We start from the raw sequence: 22,947 nt of genomic DNA, 5'->3' as shown, positions 1-22,947 counted from the left end.
CATGAGGGTCAGGGGCACAGACCCCCTATGCAATTGAAAATCCATGTATAACTTTTGATTCCCCGAAAACTTAACTGCTAATAGCCTATTGTTGGTTGGAAGCCTTACTGATAACATAGCACATATTTTGTATATTATATGCATTATATACTGTATCCTTACAATAAAGCAAGCTAAAGAAAATGTTAAAATCATAAGGAAGAGAAAATACATTTACAGTACTATATTTTAAAAATCCATGTATAGTGGACCCGTGTAGTTCAAATCTGTGTTGTTCAAGGGTCAATGGTACTTATTTTTTTTACTTTTTATATTTTACTTTTTTAATATTTATTTTATATTTCATATTTACTTTGTTTTTGTTTTGGTATAGTCTTTTTTTTTTCTTCTCCTTACTATATAGCTTTTGTTCTAGATTCCTGACCTTTAAAATCAGTAGACTTTTACACTAAAAGAGAAATCTTTGGATTTTATATCCTGTGGTTTTCTGAGAAACCACTAAAAGAAAAATTTCTTATGCAAATGATTTTCATGGGAGAAGTCCAGTTATTTTTCTCCTCTTTAGTAGTTCAAAATATTTTTCACACATTCCTTTATGCAATAGTTTCCTTCCAGGTGGACTTAACCCACTTCAAATGGGAAAATGTAGCACTAGGTCTGTGAGAGGGGGAGCAGAGTCAGAAAGCACCCGAATAATTATGCTTTGCATTTGTCTGCTGTGTGCCACCTTAGCATACATTATCATGTTCCAGTCCCACAGACATGATGTTAGATGAATTGCCCAGGCATGTACAGTAGCTTATCTCACTAGTGAAGAAATCGAATCCCAGAGGAAGGAAGGGATTTCTCCAAGCTTACCTGGCTAATTTCAACAATAGGTCAGCAACCTGCATCTTTCACCTCTTTGCAATATGATGCACTTTGGACGATGCTATGAAACTCAATGTGTTGCTTCAGTGGCATTTTATAGACAAGAATAATAAACAGAGGGAAGAAACAGATGCAAAAATGAGAGCACTATAGTTACTACCTCTAAAGACACCAGACTGTGGAAGCATCGAGAAAGCACCTGGAAGAACTGAGCTGTATGGCAGTTGGAAAAGTTAGTGCTGTTTCGCTTGGAGCAGAGGCGGGGGGGGCGGGGGATTGTGTTCTCATAAGAGCATCACATCAGAGAGTAAAGGATGCACTTTTCTACCATGTTTCGATTATTTAAGCTTCACCTCCTCACATTAGACCCACAAAATTCTAGGAGGCGTTCTCTAAGAATTTGATCTCTTCTCTGACAGCTCTGAGGCAGATGGCAGGAAGATGGGGTGGGGGTGGGTCCCCACGGAATACCTTAAGAGCATCTAGTTCTCTATTTAAAGAGTGGAAATATATTTCCTCTTCTCGATAAGCTTTTAGGGGTGAAAAGCAAAGGGACTGATGAGGGAAAAAATTATTTCAAAAGGACTATCTGACCTTCTTGTAGCAATTTTATGTAGCCTTTTATAAAAAATAATATGACAGTCCCCTACTTCTAACAGTATGACTTAAGGTCTTTTGACTTTGTGATGGTGGGGAAGTCATGTGCATTCAGTAGAAGCCATACTTCAAACTTTGAATTTGAATCTTTTCCCAGGCTAGCAATATATGGTAGGATACTCTCTCATGATGCTGGGCAGGAGGCCACGGCTCCCAGGCAGCCCCGCCATCAGGAGGGTAAATAGCCAATACACTTACAACCACTCTAGACCCATTCAACCATTCTTTATTTTATTTTTTTTCTTTACTTTCAGTATAGTAGTCAATAAATTACATGAAATATTCAACACCTTATTATAAAATAGGCTTTTTATTAGATGATTCTGCCCAATTGTAGGTTAATATAAGTGTTCTGAGCATGTTTAAGGTAGGCTAGGCTAAGCTATGATGTTTGGTGGTTAGATGAATTAAATGCATTTTCAACTTATGATATTTTCAACATAGGATGGGTTTCTCAGGACATAACCTTACTGTAAGTCAAGGGATATCTATAATATAGTTTAAACAGCCTAAAGGATCATTTTGAATTTATTCTTATAATAATCTCCAACCATCCATAATAATATTCTGTTTTAGAAGTCAGTTAGTTACTCAGCCAACAAATATTGATTAAGGATCCACTGTGTGTCAGGCTCTGTGGATGAATAATAAATGAATAAGGAATGACTGGTTGATGAATAAGATACAGATTTTGCCCTCCAAGGGACTCCCATTCTAGAAAGAGAAAGAAAATAAATTTGTAAACAAATTAGTAAAGATTATTCAAGGCTGAAAAGCTGCATTTCGTGGGGGGACATTTTCATCTTGTGCTGAGCCTGAGCACATTTGGAGCCTCCTAGCGCCCAAATGGAGATGAAAGACTCTTCCCAAGACGACAGACCTGCACCTGCAGCTCTGTCTCTACCACAACTCTAGTCAAGAACAATGTCAAAAGTGAGAGATGGATCTCATATTTAAGTGTGTATAGTTTCACCTGAGAAAGTCATGACCATATGCTGCTTTATTTTTATTCTAGGAATCTTGGAAAATCAGGACTCAGAGTTTCTTGCTTGGGTCTTGGTAAGTACCAGGGGTATCACGTGGGGGTGGATTGGGAGGCGGGAGATTGGGGAGAACACCAAGGTAGTGACTGGGATCAGGTTGAGACCCAGTCTCAGGTGAGGAGGGGCTTCCTGACCAGCATGGGCCCACTTCTCCTTCTGAGCCTTTCCTGCCCAACACAGCCCTCTCCCTCTCTACGCCCAAAGAGCCACTGTGCTCATGATGCCTTATGGGGCCCATCAAGCAGAAATAAATCTGATATTAAAGCACACCTTAGAGGAAGAAATTTATGTGTTACTCATGTGTAGCAAATGCAAAGAACCTCATTGTACGCATGTGTATGCTCACCTTACCTGTAGCTTCATCTGAGTTTTTTTTCTATCCTTATTTTCCCTTTGCCTAATTTACTCACGAATTTTTCTATACTGTTGTGTATTTTATGTACTTTTTATGTACTTGTATAATGTACCTTAAATACTCTCGGGACAAAGTGGTGTGTGTATGTGTGTGTGTGTGTATATGTATATATATACATATACACACACACACACATATAAATTATATAGAAAGAAATATATATATTTCCTCCCAGAAAATGTAAATACTTAAAGAAGACTAAGTTGAGATGGCAATGGTAACAGCATGAGGATGAGTCTGAAACGGTGAAATCTGAATGGGAGACTTGGGTAGGTGTAAGGCTTCCGGGTTTCCCCCAGATATGGGAAAAAGCAGCCTTGGTGTTTGGGCCCTTCAACACCATGAGAGCTATTCTGTAACCTGAGAGAGTCTAGACCATGATGATAGCTGAGGCATGATGAGAAGTGGTCAGATTATGGCTCTGGTTTGGAGGTAGAGCCTGGTTCTCTGATTCTGTGTGGAATGGAGGGCAAAAGAGAAGAGGCAAAGATAACTGGGGGTTTTTTGCTTGAACAGCAGAAATGATGGAGTTGTCAGTAAATGAGATGTGGAAGAGTGAAGAAGGAGAGCTTTAGGAAGGGGGAGATGAGGAGATTGATTTTTGGATGTATTAAGTTTCAGATACCTGTTAGATATCCAAGACAAATAGGTCAAATAGGTAAATGGATAGGTAAATGAATCTCGACTTCAGAAGAGAGATGTGGGTGAGGTGCATGAGGACTTGAAAGTCCTCAACATGTAGATGCTGTTTAAGCCACAAGACTGGATGAGAGCACTATGGGAGTGAGTAGAGATAAAACATGGGAGCACATGGTCTGAGACCTGTGAAATCCAACATTAAGAAATCAGGAAAATGAGCAAGAGCCAATAAAGAAAACTGAAAAGAAGCAATCAGTGTGGTAGGCAGAGAAGCAGAACATGGAGGCCTGGAATCTAGGTGAAGAAAATATTTATAGGAGGATGAAGTAACCAACCCTATTAAATGCGGCTCATAGGTCAAGCAAGATGAGGGTCAAGAATTGATCATGTAGCAGGAGGGAGGTCATTGGTGACTTTGAAAAGATAATTTTTGGGGGGTAGAGAGCTCATGCATGATTAGAGTGGGTCCAAGAGAGCATGCTGGGTTCAAGAGAATAGCTGGCGGCTACTCTTTTGATGACTATTTCTATAAAAGGAAGCAGAGAATGGAGGGGCAGCTGGATAGGTGGAGAGTGCTTTTACCCATGGAAGAAATGACAGCATATCCTATATGCTGATGAGGAAGTCCTTTTGAGAAGGAAAAAAAAATGATGTAGGAGAAGACAAAAAAATACCTAGAATGATTTCTCGAGGACACAAGAAGAGAGTAACATGAAAGCAGGCTGAGTACATAGGCTCTGAGGCTGGTAGGTGGGTTGACTGGGTGGTGGTATCTCATAGAAGTTCTCTTCTATTTCTTCTCTATTCTCAGTGGAAATCAGAAGCAAGGTCATCAGCTGTTAGTGAGGATGGGAAGGAGGTGTTGAAAGTTGGATGACAAAGAGGATATCCAGGACAGCAGAAGGGTAAATAGACCGAGGGATGCGTCAGAGGGGTCAGAGAGCATTATGCATCTGCTTGAGATGCATGCTAATAAATTTAAAGTGAGACCATCTCCATGGTTGGGTGTTTTTCCTGCAGCCATGTTCAGCTGTGCAGATGGGGTTTTCCAAGGGCATATGATGAAAAAGAGAAGCCAAGAAGCTGAGAGTTTAGGGAAAGGGGTGATTATAATGGTGGGCCTCAGAGTTTAAACTGAGCAAAGAGAAAAATGAGCACTAGAGCCAGGAAAATGATCCATGAGTAAAATGAGGAGGTGGAGGGACAGTGGAAAATGGGTAGGATTGATGAATCGTGCAAACAGAGGGACCAAAAGATTGTTGGAATAAGAGCAGTAGAGACAGTAAGATTAAAGGATAGAAAGTAGTAGTTAGAAAGGGGAATGCTTGAAATTGAGGTTTGGGGCATTGGGTGTTGTGACAAGTCTAAGGTGTGTCCATTGGCAGAGGGTGGCTGAGGTTGTGTTGAAGACAAGATAAGTTGAGAAGTGGAGGTCAAGAAACTGAGAGATAAAGTGCAGGGAAGGATGATCTTCGGGGTCACTGAAATCACTAAAAAGTGTAACAAAACTAATATTGAGGGGGTGCCTGGGGTGGCTCAGTCAGTTAAGTGGCCGACTCTTGATTTCAGCTCAGGTCATGATCTCAGGGTCCTGGGATCCAGCCCATCTCAGGCTCTGCACTCAGTGGGAAGTTGGCTTCTCCCTCTCCCTCTCCCCACTCCCCCAGTTCGTGCACACACTCTCTCTCATATAAATAAATAAAAATCTTAAAAAGAAAAAAGAAAAACTAATATTGAAGAGAGAGACAGTGAGCCAGAGTTAAAATTTTCAAAGCATGAGAATTACTAGGGGTGGTTAAGTGATTGTAACTTGGGGGCCTGTTGATGTGGGATTCAGAGTGGTGGGCAGACACTGGGGAAGGGCTGGGAGGAGGATTTCTTGGCTCCTATTGAATGAAAGTGTGGAGACCAGGGAAGGGACAGTAGTAAATGAATTAAAGGTAGTAGCAACTAATTGTGCCACCTTTCACTGTATTTCAAAGATATTGAAGGCTATTGATGCCTGAGTTTTTCTGACTCTCCTGAATGATGATTTGGGAGGTGAGGGTGGTCTTTGTTCACCATAAATCTAAGGGAATGGGACATTTGCTTAATTGATGGCTCTGATCTTGTTATCATGTACTTGTATTTGAAAGACTCTGGAGGTTCATTATCAGAGATAATCTGACCTTAGTTTTTTTGAGAATGTGCTTTATGGTAAACAATTATTCACTATTATTGAAAGAAATTACCTATAAATATAAATTAAGAAATAGACTAGGGGCACCTGAGTGGTGCAGTCGGTTAAGCATCTGACTCTTGGTTTCAGCTCAGGTCCATGATCTCAGGGTCGTGAGATGGAGCCCTCATTGGGCTCTGCATTCAGCACAGAGTCTGTTTGAGATTCTCTCTGCCCCTCCCACTTGTGCTCTCTCTTCTTCTCTAAAATAAGTAAATCTTTAAAAAAATTTTTTTAAAAAAATAGAGTAATCTAAGAAAATATTAATTAGGAAGTATAGTGAAAAATCATAGATCAACTATCTCATATTATCTATGTCAGAAAAATAATTTAGTCAAATGTACACAGAAAACTCAAGCAAAAGCGCTTAAAACTAAAAAAAAAAAATCAGGTGTCTATTAAGCCCCACATGTAAATGAGTCTCCAGAGGGAGGACTGCAGTTTTTTAAAACCCCAGTGTCTCTGTGTGTGTGTGTGCGCGCACGCATGCACTCTGTAGGTATTTTGGTGAACTTTCAAACAAAACTTTGATTCAAGGGTAGCAAGTCCTGATTTGAGCTTCACATTTTTCTGAGAGCCTGAACACTTGTGATAAGACGTTGTGTGAAAAATAGGAGGAAACAAAGAAACTCATGGGGTTGACCGACTTCATTCAAAACAAGTAACAAAGCTTGGTTGAATAAGCATTTTTGAGAACTTTTCTGAACTGCCTGTGTTAGCCAGAGAAGATGAAAAACATCATAGAAAGGAATAATGCACCAGCCTTAGGTAATCTGTCAGGCTCTGCAGACCCCAGCTACCAAATCCAGGTGGAGCCAGGTTTACCGCTTCGGGCTTAGGTTGTCAGCTCAGTTATAGCCCATGTTCAACTAAGGCTTTGGAAATTAAGTATTGAATGTACTAAGCAGGGCACCTGGGTGACTCAGTTGGTTAAGCGTCTGCCTTCTGCTCAGGTCGTGATCTTGGGGTCCTGGGATTGAGCCCCACGTTGGGCTCCCTGCTCAGCGGGGAGTCTGCTTCTCCCTCTCTCTGCCCCGCTCATGCTCTCTCTCTCAAATAAATAAAATCTTAAAAAAAAAAAATAAATGTACCAAGCAATCACACCATTACAGATGTCTTTTACTGAAATACTCGAAAGGTCATAATTAAAGCTAACAATCCTGATGTTCTGCCCTACCAGATAAGGACAGACTGGGACCTTCTTGACCTGCCAAGCTTCCTTTTGGTAACTAAGAGCATGTGTACATGGGAACAGAAAGGTGAAATAACTTGAGGATACACTGAAGATACCTCTGAAGGAACATGGCTCTGCCAACTAGCAAAATGGCGGGTGGGTGGGTGGGAGATTAAGTGCCCACTGCTATCAAGCCCCAAAGTCAAAGAAACTTATGGGAAAAAAGTAAATCTACCAAAGAGTGACTGAAAATCATCTACTGGGATATGGGATCATCTTCTGAGACAGAAAGAGTAGTGTTCATTTATTCATTTATTCATTTGTTCATTCATTCATTCTCAGCAAACATTTAGGAAGTGAGGCCTTTTGCTGGTTACAGGGGATACCAAGATGAAAGCAGCAAGGATTCTGCTCTCAGATCGTTCCCACAGTAGTAGGAGTTCAGCATGTGGAAACAAACACTACATTTAGCACATACCGTAATAGAGAAAACAAGGTGAACCAAGTGGGAGGACAGTCTCCTGAAGAACTTGGGACAACTTCACAGGGAATGTGCTGCTTGAGTTGAGACTTGAAGTCATCAGATGGAGAGAGGGTGAAGGATTCCAGACAGAGGGAGCAGCGTGAGCCTGGGAGACTACATGGAACAGGAGGTGCTTGGGGAAACTCTAGGGTATGTGTAGAATATTGCAAACACAAGGTGTCTGTGAACCTTAAGGAATACGCCTGGAAGGAAAGCCGGGCCTGGTCATGAGAGCCCTTGTTTGACTTGCTAAGTCATTTAGCTTGCATCCTCTAGGTCTCTGGTGTTCCTCCAAGTCCTGAGGTCCCCAGGTCCCAAGGGAACACTCAGGGGTGAGGCTCAGGGCTTACCCACCTCACCCTGACCTCTTCTTTCTATTGCCACAGCTTCTATCAGAGGAGCTCCACTTTTTCTAAACATAAATGTAAATATAAAAATTTTAAATGTAAATTTTGATGTAAAATTTTTAGAGTAAATTTTTTAATATAAATATATTTTTGATATAATATGTAGTAAATGACTTTGTCTTTCAGAGTAGTTTTAGGTTCACTGAAATTAAGCAGAATGGATAGATTGTTCCCTTACCCCACATACACACAGCTTCCCCAACAACCGACATCCCACACCCTAGCAGCACATTTGTTACAGTCCTACACTGACACATCATTATCACCCAAACTATGGTTTACATTAGGTGTATGTGTATCTCCTGGTGTCGTATATTCTGTGGGTTTGGACAAATGTGTAATGACATGTAGTCATCCTTATAGAATCACACAGATAATCTCCTTACCCTGAAAGTCCTCTGTGCTCTGCCTATTTATCTCTCCCTCCCCCTAACCCCTGGGAACCACTGATTCTTTTACTATCTTCATAGTGTTGTGAGTTCCAGAATTTCATACAGTGTAGAAATCACACAGCATGTAGCCTTGTCAGATTGGCTTCTTTCACTTAACAATATGTGTTTAAGGTTCCCCTATATCTTTTCACAGCTTAATAGTTGATTTCTTTTTAGTGCTTCTTATTCCATTTTGAAGGGATGGATAAAAGCATCCTTCTGCCAAAAAACAAACAAAACAAAACAAAACAAAAGGCTTTAAAAACACCATTCTACCTTGTGAAAAGCCATTTCAACACTTGGATCAGGAGCAGGACCATCAAATGTAGTAGACTTGTTTCTGACAGCTATATGAAGGCTAGATTGAGGGAAGGGGTTGAGACTGGAGACAGATGAATTAGGAGTCAGACAACGAAGAGGTAGTGCAGGAGGCATTAAAGATCTACAGGAAGGAGGTGATTATTTAGGAGGAAGAACAAACAGGACTTGGCAACCTGGGGATACAGAATGAGAAGTCTCCCTGAGCAGAGGAGGATGCCTTGGTTCCTGGATATGGGGCATCAGGGTGGACGAGCTAACATCGCAGAAGGACGAAATGCAGGAGGAACAGTAAGAGGAAGGAGGGCTCAAAGAAGCAGGAGCATTGTGGGGGCGATGACCAGAGAGCCCGTCAACTTCTGGCTTCAGAGATCTAGCAGGCATGGGGAGTGCTAGAGAGAGCTCTTGGCTAGAAATAGAGACCCAGGAACTTCTAGCAACGGCAAACCCACGCTTACCATTGAGGTCACATGCAAATACAGAGGATTGAACTATTTGGGCAGGTTTAGGGCACCTGCCTGGTAGAGTGTGCCAGGCTGTATGCTCCCTGAGAGCAGAAACCATCTTTTTTTTTTCTCCACCCCTGTTGTACCTTTAGCAGAACACACTGTCCTGCAAGTAGTAGTAGGCACCCAAAAATATTGATTGATTGAATGACAGGCTAGATGGATCAATGGCTAAGGAATGGCCAAAAGCACATGGAGTCCTAGTGAAGATCCAGCTGAAGTTAGAAATCATGAATAGCTGGGGTCCAGCCAGCCCAGTTCTTTGTTTTTTTCCAGCAGCATATCAGTGCAGACACAGTGAAGGCCAAATGGAGGCGGGAGGTGGGGAGTGGTGAGAGGACACAGAAAGAGGTCCAACATCACAGATTGTCCCCAGAGTGGGTTAGGGACCAGGGGGTCCCCTGCATACACTGTGACTCAGAGTCCAGGCTGGAGTGGGGCTCGGAGCTGTATCCTGTGGGCTCTCCCTCCTGCAGTTAGGAGGGCTATCTGCCCACACTGAGTTAGCCCACAAGGTCTCACGTTAGCAGCAGAAGGCCTGCCTGATTCGTGCCATGGGAGGTGACACACCACAGTGGGCAGCTTCCCCTATAGATGTTTGAAAGAGGCTGACTTCACCCTGCACTGTTCACTCTGGTAGTGTTCTCGCTAATGTGGGTGGGTGGTCCTCATTCAATCAGTTGAAGGCCGGAATAGTACAAAAAGGCTGACCCTCTCTGAGTAAGAGAGAAGTCCTTCTGCCTCTCTGCCTTGAGCTGGAACATCAGACTTTTTTTACTTTTAGATTTGAACAGAAATATCCTTTTTTTCTCTGCTCTCACGTCTTCTGGCTTTTGGACTACAACTTAAACCTTGGGTTTTTCTAGTTCTCAAGCCTTCAGACTTGGACTGAATCTACACATCAGTTCTCTTGGTCTCCAGCTTACAGATGGCAGATCTTGGGACTTCTCAGCCTTCACAATGATGTGAGCCGATTCCTTATAATAAATCTCTTTATATATATAAGTACCTACATGTATATTTTTAGATATAACAAGTATAAATATAGATTTTATATTCTATTTTAAAATATGTATTATAATTAAATATAAAATATATAAATATTTACATATAAAAAGATATATAATAAGGAATTTTATTTAAAAATATAAGATTCTGTTTCTCCCAAGAACCCAGACTAATAAAAGCATTTCCTAGTTTTTTAAAACATCACATAGGTGCATGTGGCAAGCTGAGCAGCCAGATATTTCTAGGAAGTGACACACGATATAGGGGGAGGGGGGAACCCAGATGAAGGGATGTGTGGTCACGTGCTCATTTTTCAGCAGAGCACATATTGAAGCTCCTATAGAATGCCATCATCCCAAAGGAGGTCTAGGCTCTTCTCTGGCCAGGAAGGGCATTTTATACAGTGCTACCAGACAGGGTTTGGGCTTTGATTGAGCAGGGAAAAGAAGAAATACCCCATGCCTCCAGGGCCCTGTTTGACATAAGCCTCGAGGCTGTAACTCCTGGGCAGTGCAAACTGCCTTTCCTGCCATCCTGGGCTGCCTTCTTTAGGCAGCCCGTTCACACTTCATTCTTGAAGGAATGAAGTCCTAGAGTAAAATATTTAACACCTTGGAGAGCCTGAACTAAGTCTCTCAAGAGGTGTTTCTTCTCAGCTCTGGCAGCACAAATAATCTTTCAAAAAATAAAATAAAAATACAGGGAACCAGGGTCCATCCAGACCTCTTGAGTGAGAAGCTCTCAAGGCCCACTCCAAATGCAGGTGTTCTTAAAAGGCTGCCCTGATGATTCTGAGGAGGTGACGGGGTTAGAAGCCATTGGAAACAGATGGCTGCTTGTCTGAACAGGTGCTGGCGAGCCAGCATCGAGGATCCCCTTCTGCTAGCCCCTGGAGCTGGCCTGAGGCATCTCCACCTAAGGCAGGCTCTCAGAGGAGAATCTGCCTAGCTGAGGACTGGCCTTGGGGCTTCTCTGGAGTGGAAAGCTCCTGGGGCAAGCAGATTGAGCTCACTTCCCCTTCCATTCAGCACCTGCCACCTGGGCCTGTCTTGCCTTATGCCCTTCCCTAATCAAGGGAAGCTTCCAGAGCAAAAGCAATGAGTTATAAGAATAAACCATGTGAGCTTCTTTTTTAATGTGTTGCGTATGTGCAGAATGTACTCCTGGCTCGTCTTCCTCTACCTTAGAGATGCTCTCACTGAACTAAACATTTTTACACTAGGAGAACAGGACATTAAATATTTAACATGCATGATATTATTTTTGTGACACCCTTCTTGAGTCTCATTCTTATTGCCAAGGCCAATGTAAACTAGCCCCTTCACCTGTCATTCTAACAACATGACAAGTATTTACAAAGTGCCTCTAAGACACTTGAGAAACCATTTAAAAAGCACAATGTCTTCCCCTAGAGAGTTTACCAATTTTGCTGTATAATACAGAGTGAATTATCTTAAGACCAAAATATCCACAAAATTTTAGATACTGCATGAATATTAAACATAAAACAAGAGAATTTTAGGCTTGTCACCTTTCCTGGGACGTCTACCTTGAATAATTCCCATGGCACATACACATTAAAACTGAACAGGCATTTGTATTTTTACAATATTGTTTTAAAATACTGCTTCCTCATTTCCTACTTTCATGAATTAAATCCTTTGGAGTTGCTGATGACCTGGCTGCACCCTGAATTGCCAGTGACTGCTGGCCATGTGCATTTGCCTTCCCTCCTGGAGTGCATTAGGAGCTAAGATACAGCCAGCTTGGGAGAGCAGCATGCCTGATGTTCCACACGTTGTCAGAACCAGGGCCAGGGGAGAGCTGGGGAAGAGAACGCAGAGGGGTCTCTAACACCCCCGTGCACACACCCCTCATCTCCCTCAGTGCGGCTCTAAAAGGATGAGTAGCCCTCACCTGCTACCCGTGATTCAAAATGAAGCCAGGTAGCAGGGGAGAGAAGGCCCTCCAGAGACCCAGATGTGGGCAATTAGATGGAACGGATCATTTATATATACACATGGTCTCACACTTAGGAGAGGGGGAATTAGTCCTTGCAGTCACCACCCCCTATACAAATGAGAAAAATAGAGGTAGGAAGAGGGGAAACGTCTTGTCCAAGACCAGTGGTAGGGACAGCACAGCCCACATCTCCTGCCTCTGGCCCTCCACCAGCCGCCTGACTCCCGCTGCCTCATCGGCCTCCAGCCTCCAAGTGCCCACAGCCTCTTCCCAGCCTCACTTCCTCCTGGAGAACCAGGCATGGAAGGCTCCTTCTACCTCTCACAGTCATGATACAGGCAGTGATCAAGTTCAGCATGACTCCAGGGTGGCAGCTGGGTGAAAATGCCTTCACTCTACTTTAGAACCAGAAAATGTGAGAGGCTGAATGGCTCCCTGGAATCACTCTCAAGTTAGGGTAGCAACCAGCTCCATAGACAGAATGGAGACCAGAATCCACGTCTCGTGGCCCATGATCCAGAGTGTTTTCCCTGGAAGAGATTTCAAAGTAAGACTGCAACTGAGTGCAGACATTTTGTTTTCGCGTGGATGCCCCGAATGAAGTTCTGAACTCCCGACATTCCCTTCTGTGAATATTGCCCTGAAGACGTCATGCAGTCCTGCCCATAGCTCCTGGACTCATAGAAGTCTGATTGAGGCACACCTTGTATACATGCAAGTCTGTTCATTGTGTTGACTTGAGCTTTGCCCCGCACACTAACTTTATAAAGGTCACATTCATAAGAGTATTTTCTTAAACCTAGGCAGTGTCAAAACCCAAATGGAAGTTTGAGAAAGTTTCAGAGTTTCAATCAGCAACACAGCTGAGTTCCTCTAATCATGAGACTAAAAAATCAAGGGAATCAGTTGGGGTGCTGTCCTCCTGTGAAATGGGGTGCTCAGGTTAAGAGGGTGCAGGGCTATGGGGAGCCACCTCTGGGAGGGCGGATGAATGCCTGAGGGGTGACCAGCTATGGGTCAACACACGGAGGGGAAGTGTGTGGAGATTCATACCTATGCCTTAGAGGCCTCAGCTGGTTGGAATCAGGAATAAAATCCTAGTTCTTTTTACAGATGTTGAGTGTGAATCAATCCGAAACCTTCTTGAGTAAGCGAACAGAAAATCCAGCCAAAGCAAAGTGAAAACATCAGCTTAAGCCAAAGCAGAAATTTCTAGACTCACATGGACAGTAGATACTTCTGGCTTGATGCAGGGATCAGACTATGAACTCTGCAAGCGGGAGGTTTCATTTTCAGCCTGCCCTCAGAGTAACAATATGGCTGCAGCAGCTCCAAGCCTCCTATCTTATTGGCTCTGACTGGCTTGTGTAGCCATCCCTGAACCAATTACTGAAGAAATTCAGTCAATCAAGAACCAACCCTAAAGCTGTGGAAGGGTTTAAATCTACCTCAGCCACAGAATGCGCATTTCCAAAGGAAATTTAAAGTGCTCCTGCCTAAAAAGCTCCACATTCCTCTGCTCTAAGAAAAGAAGATATCCCTGGAGCCTGAAAACCCTTCCCCCCTTATTTTAGCTTATCTGAGCTTTCTCTAGGTCTTTGGTGGCCAAGGTTGAAAATTAAAATTGCCCCAGCCTTTTCTACAGTGTGAGGTATGCTCAGAGTTTGGTGGCTCAGCTCACATTGACTTCTTGCAACCTCAGTTTGCCTAATCACCAAAACTCTCCTCTGGAGGGGCAACATGTAGCTTTGTCTTTTTAATATACTTTCCTTCACATTTTCCCCCCGAATGTTGAAGGATCAGTGAGCCCCAGGCTCATTTACAAATAAAAGCTTCATCCTAACACCTGGATGATGAAAATACGCAAAGGAGGACCTCCCCGAAAGCAAAGCAGAAAATACCGCCAATGTTCATTTTATATCTGACAACTAATTAAGATAGGAGGAAGAGGCTACCCAACATGTAGTTATAGAAAATGGGTGATGAGGTAATGGGCAGTAGCTGAATTAGAGCTGACAGTCTATCCATGGGGCTCGCTTCAGGCTGTGCGGAAGGAAACAGGAGGATGAGGTGTGCTGGGGGTCCCTGCTCATGGTGACTGGAGACAAGCTTTCTGTGGGACTTTGTCATTTTTCTTCTTAGTCGCTCACTCTCCTCCCCTCCTAAGTGTCCACCTGCAGCTCTATTCCCTTTCCCTTGGCCCTGACTGGGCAGAAATTCCAGCCCGCTCAGCCTCAGCTGGTACCTGTAACTCCCACCTGGCTGAGAGAGGAGACAGGGCTGGTTCTGAGACAGTTCTGGAAGTGGCTCTCTGTCTGACTTTGTCACCCCTCACAGCATTGCCAGGGTCAAGCTAGACAAGCAAAGCAGTCCCTCTCCCTTTCAGCACCTTCCTGGGAGGGGTGGTTGGCTGCCGTGGCCCTGTTGTGGGTCTGCTGCCTCAGACACCACCTGGGCCTTAGGTTGTGAGCTCTTAGGGGGCCAGGAACCGGGACAGATTTGATCATCCCTGTCAAGCACGGAGTCTGGCACTCTTCTCGTTCATTCTCATGTTCATAGATTGCACAAAGCTGTGCCTGACGCTGTGCTGGGGAAAGGCGAGAAAAGATGCCCCAGAGCACTGGGGGCTCCAGGAAACAGAGACCATATTATTGTTTGCCATTTTGCCCCCACCACCTTGGCATGGTTCTAGGGAAATGATGGGGCCTCAATAAATACTTCCTAAATGAAGTGATAAATTCAGGAGGAGAAGCATGGGAATCCAAATTAGCATGACCTGGAGAAGGAGCTATAGGGGAGAGAATAGGATGAGAGAGGACTTTGGGAAGATTAGGAAGAATACCAGAGCCCATGCCACAAAGCTTGGAATTGATCTGTTCTGTGATGGGGAGTCACTTGGCCAGATGCATTTTAGGAAGCTCATTCTGGTCACAGTGGTCACAGTAGACAGCAAATTAGAAAGGACTGGGAATCGAAGCAAGGAGAGAGACTGCACAGGACTCAAATGTTCTTGCTTTTACAGAAGATGAAATGTAACAATCAGTTAATTGCTCACTGTGAGCCCAGTTCATCGTACTGTGTGCATATATAGAGAACCTGTACAGAATACATAAGGAGATTGTGAGTAAATGAGGCTTGATCAGATTAGCAAAAGATGGGTAAAGGTAATACAAAAGGAGATGTTTTTAAAGGCAAAAAATAAAATACCAGAAAAATGACCTACTATAGGTGTCAGCATAACAAATTACACGTTTTAGAGATGGGATTTAAAAAAAGTACTAGTTTCTAGATATGTTCTTTATGTTAGAGGACAAAAAGAAATGGAAAATAAAGAAATGGGTGAATAGGGGCGCCTGGGTGGCTCAGTCGTTAAGCGTCTGCCTTAGGCTCAGGTCATGATTCCAGGTCCTGGGATCGAGCCCTGCATCGGGCTCCCTGCTCAGCGGGAAGCCTGCTTCTCCCTCTCCCACTCCCCCTGCTTGTGTTCCCTCTCTTGCTGTGTCTCTCTCTCTGTCAAATAAATAAATAAAATCTTTAAAAAAAAAAAAAAAAGAAATGGGTGAATAAAAATCAGACAAATATGAACAAAAAGGAAGTGAAGTGGTGATGTGAAATTCATATTCAATAAACAAAGTAGAATTCAGGCAAAGAAAAGATAGAGTAACAAGAGCTGATAATCGGTGGACTGAGGTCCCTAAGAAGGAGCAAGGGGCTAAGGCCCAGGGGATCTGTGGAGAAACAAGTCTTGGATAGAAGGAACTCTCTTCATCAGGGACAGGAAGAGAAGGGGAAAGGACAGGTGTGATCTTAGTTTATGGTCCCTGGACTCGGGAGCCAGTGTCGAGTACACACCAGCTGAGGGTGAAAGAGATGAGGTGTCTGCATACCAGAGGAAGTCGCTGGGCAGCTGCAGGCCACCAGGAAATGGGCAGGACATCAACTGCATCTGTACTGGTTGCTGGGTTTGGGAGTGAGACGTAGAGAGGATTATAGTTTGTCTTCTTCTATGTTCTCTGTGAAGCAGGAAGTGTGATTATCTGCTGATGTTGGAGGAAGAGGAAGTGGGGCCTGAGGTTGAGAAAAGTAGGGCATCTCTGAAATCCAAACAGTGGAGAAAAATGACTAGAAACCAGAGCACTGGTGACTCTATGCCTCGTTACTATAGACCGAGAATTTACAATGCATCTGTCTCTGTATTCTGTGATTTTCTCCAGCACAGCTCAGCATCTTGGTTATGGGGGATGAGCAGCCAGACAGACTTATCCCGGTGGGGGGTTCTGCCAGGCAACTACAATGAAGGAACAGGGAGGCAATGGAGTTGAGAATAGGGTAAGAAAATCTTTTGAATACTGAATCTCGTCATTCAGACATCCTAAACTTCCGGGTCAAGGAAGGAATTGAAGACAGATCAGACTGGAAGAAAGTAAAGACTTTAAGGACAGAGTGTGTAGGGAAAGGTAACTGCACAAGATCTGCAAGAGTGAGAAATTCTAGCACACGAAGGCTAATCACCAGACCTTTATTATATATACTTGGAATATGAATGAGGCACACCTCTACCCAAGTTCTCTTGTGTGCAAGTTCAGTTCTGTATCTCATGGCACCTTTGTGGTTGCCACTCCATCAACATTTTCTACTGTTTCATCTAATAGTCATGGCCTGTCATGCATACATTTTTTTTTAAATTGAGGTTTATACTTGGGAGTTTACAATATCCAAGGTGTGCTAAATGTATATAGTTCCTATACCAGTGTAACTTTAAGAAGTCTTGGCATTTTAGTCACATAGGTCAGTGGCTGTGGCGTCGGTCTCCAATTGCCACACTGAGCCATATGAAGAGGACAGTGGATTCTCAATTATCTCTGCTGGGAACAGTGACACGGAATATTGAAAATGTGTTTATGTTTCTCTTTGGAATGAATTTTTTATTTCTGTTTGAATATGGGTTCCATAGGCATAAAAACCTATTCGAGGGAAATCAAGAGTTGTCTAGACTTAATAAAATATGCAGGAATGGTATAATGACCCAGTAGCCCATCTCTGCCTAGGCTTCTGGTAAGCTTTTAGAGCTCCATATTGAATTAATCATTCTACACGGCACCAGTGGGAGAAATTCCGCTGTGACCCCATCAAACTGATGTGTCTCACTTGCACCCTGCTCCATCAGAATTGGTGTCCCTTGTCATCTTGTCCCAGAAAACAAGACTGCTGATGCTCTTTTTTATTCCACCCGTTTTTTATTTCCACTAAGCTATTTTTGCTACAGTCATTTACTGCCACTGGGATTTTTGCACAAGGTTAATAGTACTAATAACATGAAGGACAAAGCACCAAAGAGAGAATCTTGAAAGAATAGCCTGTAACCCTTTATTTGGTCAGGGCTAAAAACCCTGCAGGACATTACAGTCTCGAGTTTGGGATCAAGGCCACCTTCAGCCTTCTTTGTTGAGTTGTTCTGCACTCTCTGGGCCCAGCACTTAATGTCATACTGGGGTCTTATAGAGGGATCGAGTCCATTCCAACAATGTCCCAGCTGCGGCCTGGACCAGTTTTTTACTCTGGCAGCCATTATAGTCACATAGGAGTTGTTAAAAAATATCTGTGCCTGGGCTCTTCCTCAGACCAACTAAACCAGCCTCTCTTGGGAGGAGCAGGGCATCAGCTCCCAAGTGGTCCTATTCATTGGATCAGAGTTGAGGATCACTGGCCTGGACAAGGAGCTCCAAACTCTACTTCTGGACAGTTGAGGAGGCCGTCCCAGCTTACTGTCCAAGTTCTTTGCTCATCAGGTGGTTGCCTTTAGCATGGAAGCTTTTAGGACCCAAGAAACTCCACTTCCCAGGCTGTGTGCAGGAGACGCAGCCAGAGAGCAGGGCGGCTGCCACTTTTGGTGCCCAAGAAGCAAGTGCCAGGTGTGGTGTTTGTTTTTCATTTAGCTTTGGTCTCCAATTAAAATTCAGAATTTTGTGGCATTTTTGAATGTTTTAGTCTATTCACCATTCTCCATGGGTCACTTCCGAATAATCCAAAGTAAATAATTAGCTTTCCCAAGCTTTGTTAAGATGGGTATACGGTTAGAACTGGTACATTCTAATGTTGACTTTGGCTTTCACTGTGGTCTCTGGAAAAGTCGTTTACCTTCTTTGGAACTTCTAGTGCTTCAGATATTATCTCTTTGGAAGATAAGAAGGAAAGTAACACTTAGTGAGCCTCCATTGTATTTGTAGCACTATATTAGACACTTGATACATGCTGTTGAATTAATTAAGAGCGTGGGCTGTGGAGCCAGAGTGCCTGGGCTCACATCCTGTCTCAAATATTCCAGCAAATAAACTCAAATCACAGAGTGGTCACAAGGTTCAAGTGACATAATGTCTATAAAGTATGTAGCACAGTGCTTGGCACAACGCGAAGTTCTCAAAAAAGCACCGGCTGGCTTTGTCATCAGTCTCATTGAGTTCTCCCGGCCACCCTGGAGTGGGTATCATCATTCACTGTAGAGATGAGCAAAGTCTCCAAGGTGAACCTATTTCTCCATGGACACACTCAATCTCAGGTGTAACTGAGAGAAAATGAGAACACCTACCACTTAGAAGTGTTGACAAATAAGAGAAGTAATTTCAGGACCTAAGAGATAGTTGACCTGCAAAAGTGAGCTCTGTTCTCGGTGTCGGAGTGACACTGGTAAATAAGTTGGACAGTTCCCTATCCTTGTGGAGAGTGGGCAGACTTCTCGGCCCGACCTTCAAGAACCATGAGGCACCGTATGCATCAGATCTTTTGGTGGCACATTCTTCACCATGATTATGTATTCTTCCCTAGTTAATAGATAGTTCTAGTCCCTCACAGTAAGCGGTCCCTAAGGTTCTTGACTAATCACAAAATGATCAAAGATGGAGAGTCACCAAGTAGATATATTTGCTCCCCCACCAGTTTCTTCTGGGAACACTCTCCCTATTTCCTGAAACCAGGGCCCCCGGTGCTAGCAGAAGGAGTAAAAAGAGACTCTCAGTGCTTTAAGAGGGAAAATGCCGGTGTTATTCTACCACAGTGATTCCCAGATCCATGCCAACCTCTCAGCCCCCTTCTGGAATATTCTTTCATATACATACCAGGGTAGTGATTAGTGGATACCCAGACGACTAACTCACAAAGGCCATACATAGATGGAGTCATGTAGATTACTTTGTTTCCAAGCAAGGAATTAATGAAAAGAAGATAAGCAGGGAATAAAAAAGTTTATTGAACATTACTTCTATGCTGATCATTTCCTGTCCACTGTTCTTAAATTCATTCAGTCATAGAACACTTAAAAGCCCCTCCTATGTACCAGGTATTATATGGTCTCTTGGGAGACAGAGATTATCCTAGTTTTGAAAATGTTAGTAGTTTTGGAAATGTCTCAAGAAGGCCTGTCTTCTGTGTTTGACAATAATCCAAAATATTGTTGACACAGAAATATTACTTTTACCTTCTTTGATATCTCTGGTTACCTACATTTCTAGATAACTTTTCATACGGTGTCTTAGGAAATCTCCTCCCATTCCTGTAAAATCGGGACTATGTGGTTGTACTGTCATCACCCAAAGCCAAAGCCTGGCTGCGAACAGCCAGGCCCAGATCAGGCTTCTCCCATATCTTAGTTCCTTTTTCAGTAGTGTATAAAATGCCATCTCAAAGGCGAATGACTCTATGTAGAGTAGAAATTAAATAGGATCTCCTAAGATTACAAATATATCAATATGCTTTTGATTTAATATTGCTTCATTTTCTTCTTTAACATGATACATTTCTCTGCATAATTTCTGCAAAGGGAAGATCTCTGTCACTTAGAAATACTCCATTAAAAACTACCATGCATAGTTCTATGGGAAATGCAAAAATACCCCATCCACTTGATACAGCTATGAATTTTCCATTAGGAAAAGGATGTTACAGGTTGAAGGAAAAAAAAAAACCTGAAGTCATTAACACTTGGTAACCAGCAGGCATAGATAAAATAAGCTAATTTTTATATGTATAAATCCATAAATCTATGAAGCTGGGTTAATTTGAGTGTAAATTAGGGTTGGGGACTTTTTAATCTTTAGATTTTTCCTAAATTATCCCTTATATATTTCCTCAGTTTTAATTTCTCTACATTTCAAAAACTTGTTAGTCAAAAAATATGTGCATCATTTTGCCTTCTCCTTTCATTAACAATATTTAATACTATAAAATCATTAAGCTCAGAGTCCAACAGGGAAAAGTTGAAGACTGTCAGAAAATATTTTTCATTCTCTATTACAATGTATTACCCTCATCGTGTTTTCACTAAGTTCCTTTGCCTCGCTATGCAATTAAAATTTATTTCTGAGCATATCCTGATACTCCTATGAACGTACCCAGTGGTTTTTATGTGCAGATACACCAGAGTTATTCAAAACTGTTTGGGGAGACAAGAACTCACTGAACCATCAAGAAAATACATCCCTACACAAAGATAAAGGTTTGGTATGAAATTTTCAGAACTAAAAGAAAACATAAAGGAGGCCACAACTTTCAGACTTCTTGATGGCAGTGTTCTTTAGAGAGTTCTCATTCACAGTAACTTCTGTGGAAAGGCAAAAGATAAATCAAAATATATATATATTTGAGCATATACTATGTTCCAGGTCCTGTGCTAGGAGTTCACAGAAAAAAGAAAGAAAGAAAAAGAAAGAAAGAAAAAAGGACTTTCAATCTTAACAGCAGATCCCATTTTAAAAAAAGATATTGAAAATACTTTAATATGTTTAAAATAAAAACAAAACAGCAATTTCCATTTAGCCGTGGTATCCCATTTTATTTCACCTACAATAACTAGTCTGTACATCTCTTATAGGAGTTCTTCCAAAGAACAAAATGAATAAGGTGGTTATAAGTGTCCTGGAAACTTCACTGTAAGAAATCTTTTCAGCATGTAATTATCAATATGAAAAAATATGAGGAATGAAGAATTTTAACCAAGAAACTTAATACATAATACTAACAAAATATAAACACTGTCTTTTTTTCATGTTCAGGAAGTAGGAAGAGCTATAATTTATTGAAACCCTTGTTTATGAGTGGATTTCCCAGTGAAATAATAATGATTTTTTAAAAAATGCTTCTGGTTATAAAAATTGTAATATTTATTTCAATAGCGTGGGCACAAAATTAAAATACACTGAGAAAAAAATTCATCTAAGAATCTTTTTGGCTTTATTTTAACTTTTCATAATAGGCTCGAGGTGCTAAATCAATCAATTTGAGAACCCTATCTACATAAGGAAATTTAAGGAGCTTAAGCTATGGATTTATTTTTTTAATTTTATTTTAATTCAATTAATTAACATATGGTGTATTATTAGTTTCTGAGGTAGAGGTCAGTGATTCATCAGTCTTATATAATATCCAGTGCTCATTACATCACATGCCCTCCTTAATGTCTATCACCCAGTTACCCCATTCCCCCACCCCTCCAGCAACCCTCATTTTATTTCCTATGGTTAAGAGTCTCTTATGGTTTGTCTTCCTCTCTGATTTCGTCTTGTTTTATTTTTCCTTCCCTTCCTCTATGCTCCTGTTTTGTTTCTTAAATTCCACATATGAGTGAGATCATATGATACTTGTCTTTCTCTGATTTATTTTGCTTAGCATAATACCCTCTAGTTCCATCCATGTCATTGTAAATGGCAAGATTTCATTTTTTGATGGCTGCGTAATATTCCTGTGTGTGTGTGTGTGTGTGTGTGTGTGTGTGTGTGTGTGTCACATCTTCTTTACCCATTCATCTGTTGAAGGACATCTGGGCTCTTTCCATAGTTTGGCTATTGTGGACATTGCTGCTATACACATCGGGGTGCAGGTGCCCCTTTGGATCACTATACTTGTATCTTTGGGGTAAATACCTAGTAGTGCAATTGCTAGGTTGTAGGGTAGCTCTATTTTTAACTTTTTGAGGAACCTCCATACTGTTTTCTTACTATGTATCACTAAATCTAACATCTAAATGTGGGGAGTGGGTCATTGTTTCCTAGTGCAAGATGGAGAGCTGTGAAATTTCATTCCTATGTTATGTTCACAACAGTCCCTGTTGAGTAATGTCAACCCCCACAGTTCGACTTTTTAACACCAAGCTGCCTCTTCTAAAAGTCATGCCCCAACCCTGCCTCCAATACTTCCATCACTATGTCCTAGTCTTTAAACTTTTACTGATTAGCTTCATGGGGAAACAAAACAAAATGGTTCCAGGCAGATTTGCCCTGGAACAAATTTTAAAATAAAATGGATCTGGCAGTATCCCTTGACACTGAAGTACATGAAACTTTAAATCAAAGAAAGAAGGAAAATATCAAATATTTATATATTCTCCATCAGGATCACAAAGAACCTAATGTCAATCTCAGCCATTTAACCCTCAAAACTTCAAGGCTACACACAGGCATTGGAAGAAGGTCCAGGGTTCAACTCTGCACAGGTTTTTCTGGGAGGTCCAGCCAGCTCCACCCCAGCCTGGCCTAATCTAAGACTGGCTCCCCTTTGCCACTGCCTTGCCCACTGGTACACTGTGCCCCAGAATTCCTTCAAAGACAGGCACACCTCATTATTGCCCGGCCCTTAGCCTTGGCTCCAGGGTTCATAAGGGTTTAAGAGCTTAAAGGCCAGGATGGTTCCGTGCATGACATCTTATGGGAAGACAAGTTAAAACCTGTCCCCAGGTTGAGTTGAGAGAATGTGGGAGCGTGGAGGTGGCTCAGAAGATTGGGGGCAAGT

General features: G+C 42.2%; 1 protein-coding gene across 5 annotated transcripts in view; it reads left to right on the top strand.

The window, feature by feature from the left end:
* The window catches only part of KCNAB1 (potassium voltage-gated channel subfamily A regulatory beta subunit 1), a 399,097-nt gene that overhangs the window by 280,415 nt on the left and 95,735 nt on the right, over positions 1 to 22,947 (top strand). For all 5 annotated transcript variants that reach the window (XM_021702562.2, XM_021702559.2, XM_021702560.2 and 2 more), the window contains exon 2: positions 2,543 to 2,586. In XM_021702562.2, the coding sequence (XP_021558237.1) occupies positions 2,543 to 2,586 (44 nt within the window). The remainder of the gene's footprint in view (positions 1 to 2,542; positions 2,587 to 22,947) is intronic.

This window comes from Neomonachus schauinslandi, chromosome 1, assembly GCF_002201575.2.
Source record: "Neomonachus schauinslandi chromosome 1, ASM220157v2, whole genome shotgun sequence".
Taxonomy (NCBI): domain Eukaryota; kingdom Metazoa; phylum Chordata; class Mammalia; order Carnivora; family Phocidae; genus Neomonachus; species Neomonachus schauinslandi.
This window is presented reverse-complemented; position numbering and strand designations above follow the sequence as displayed.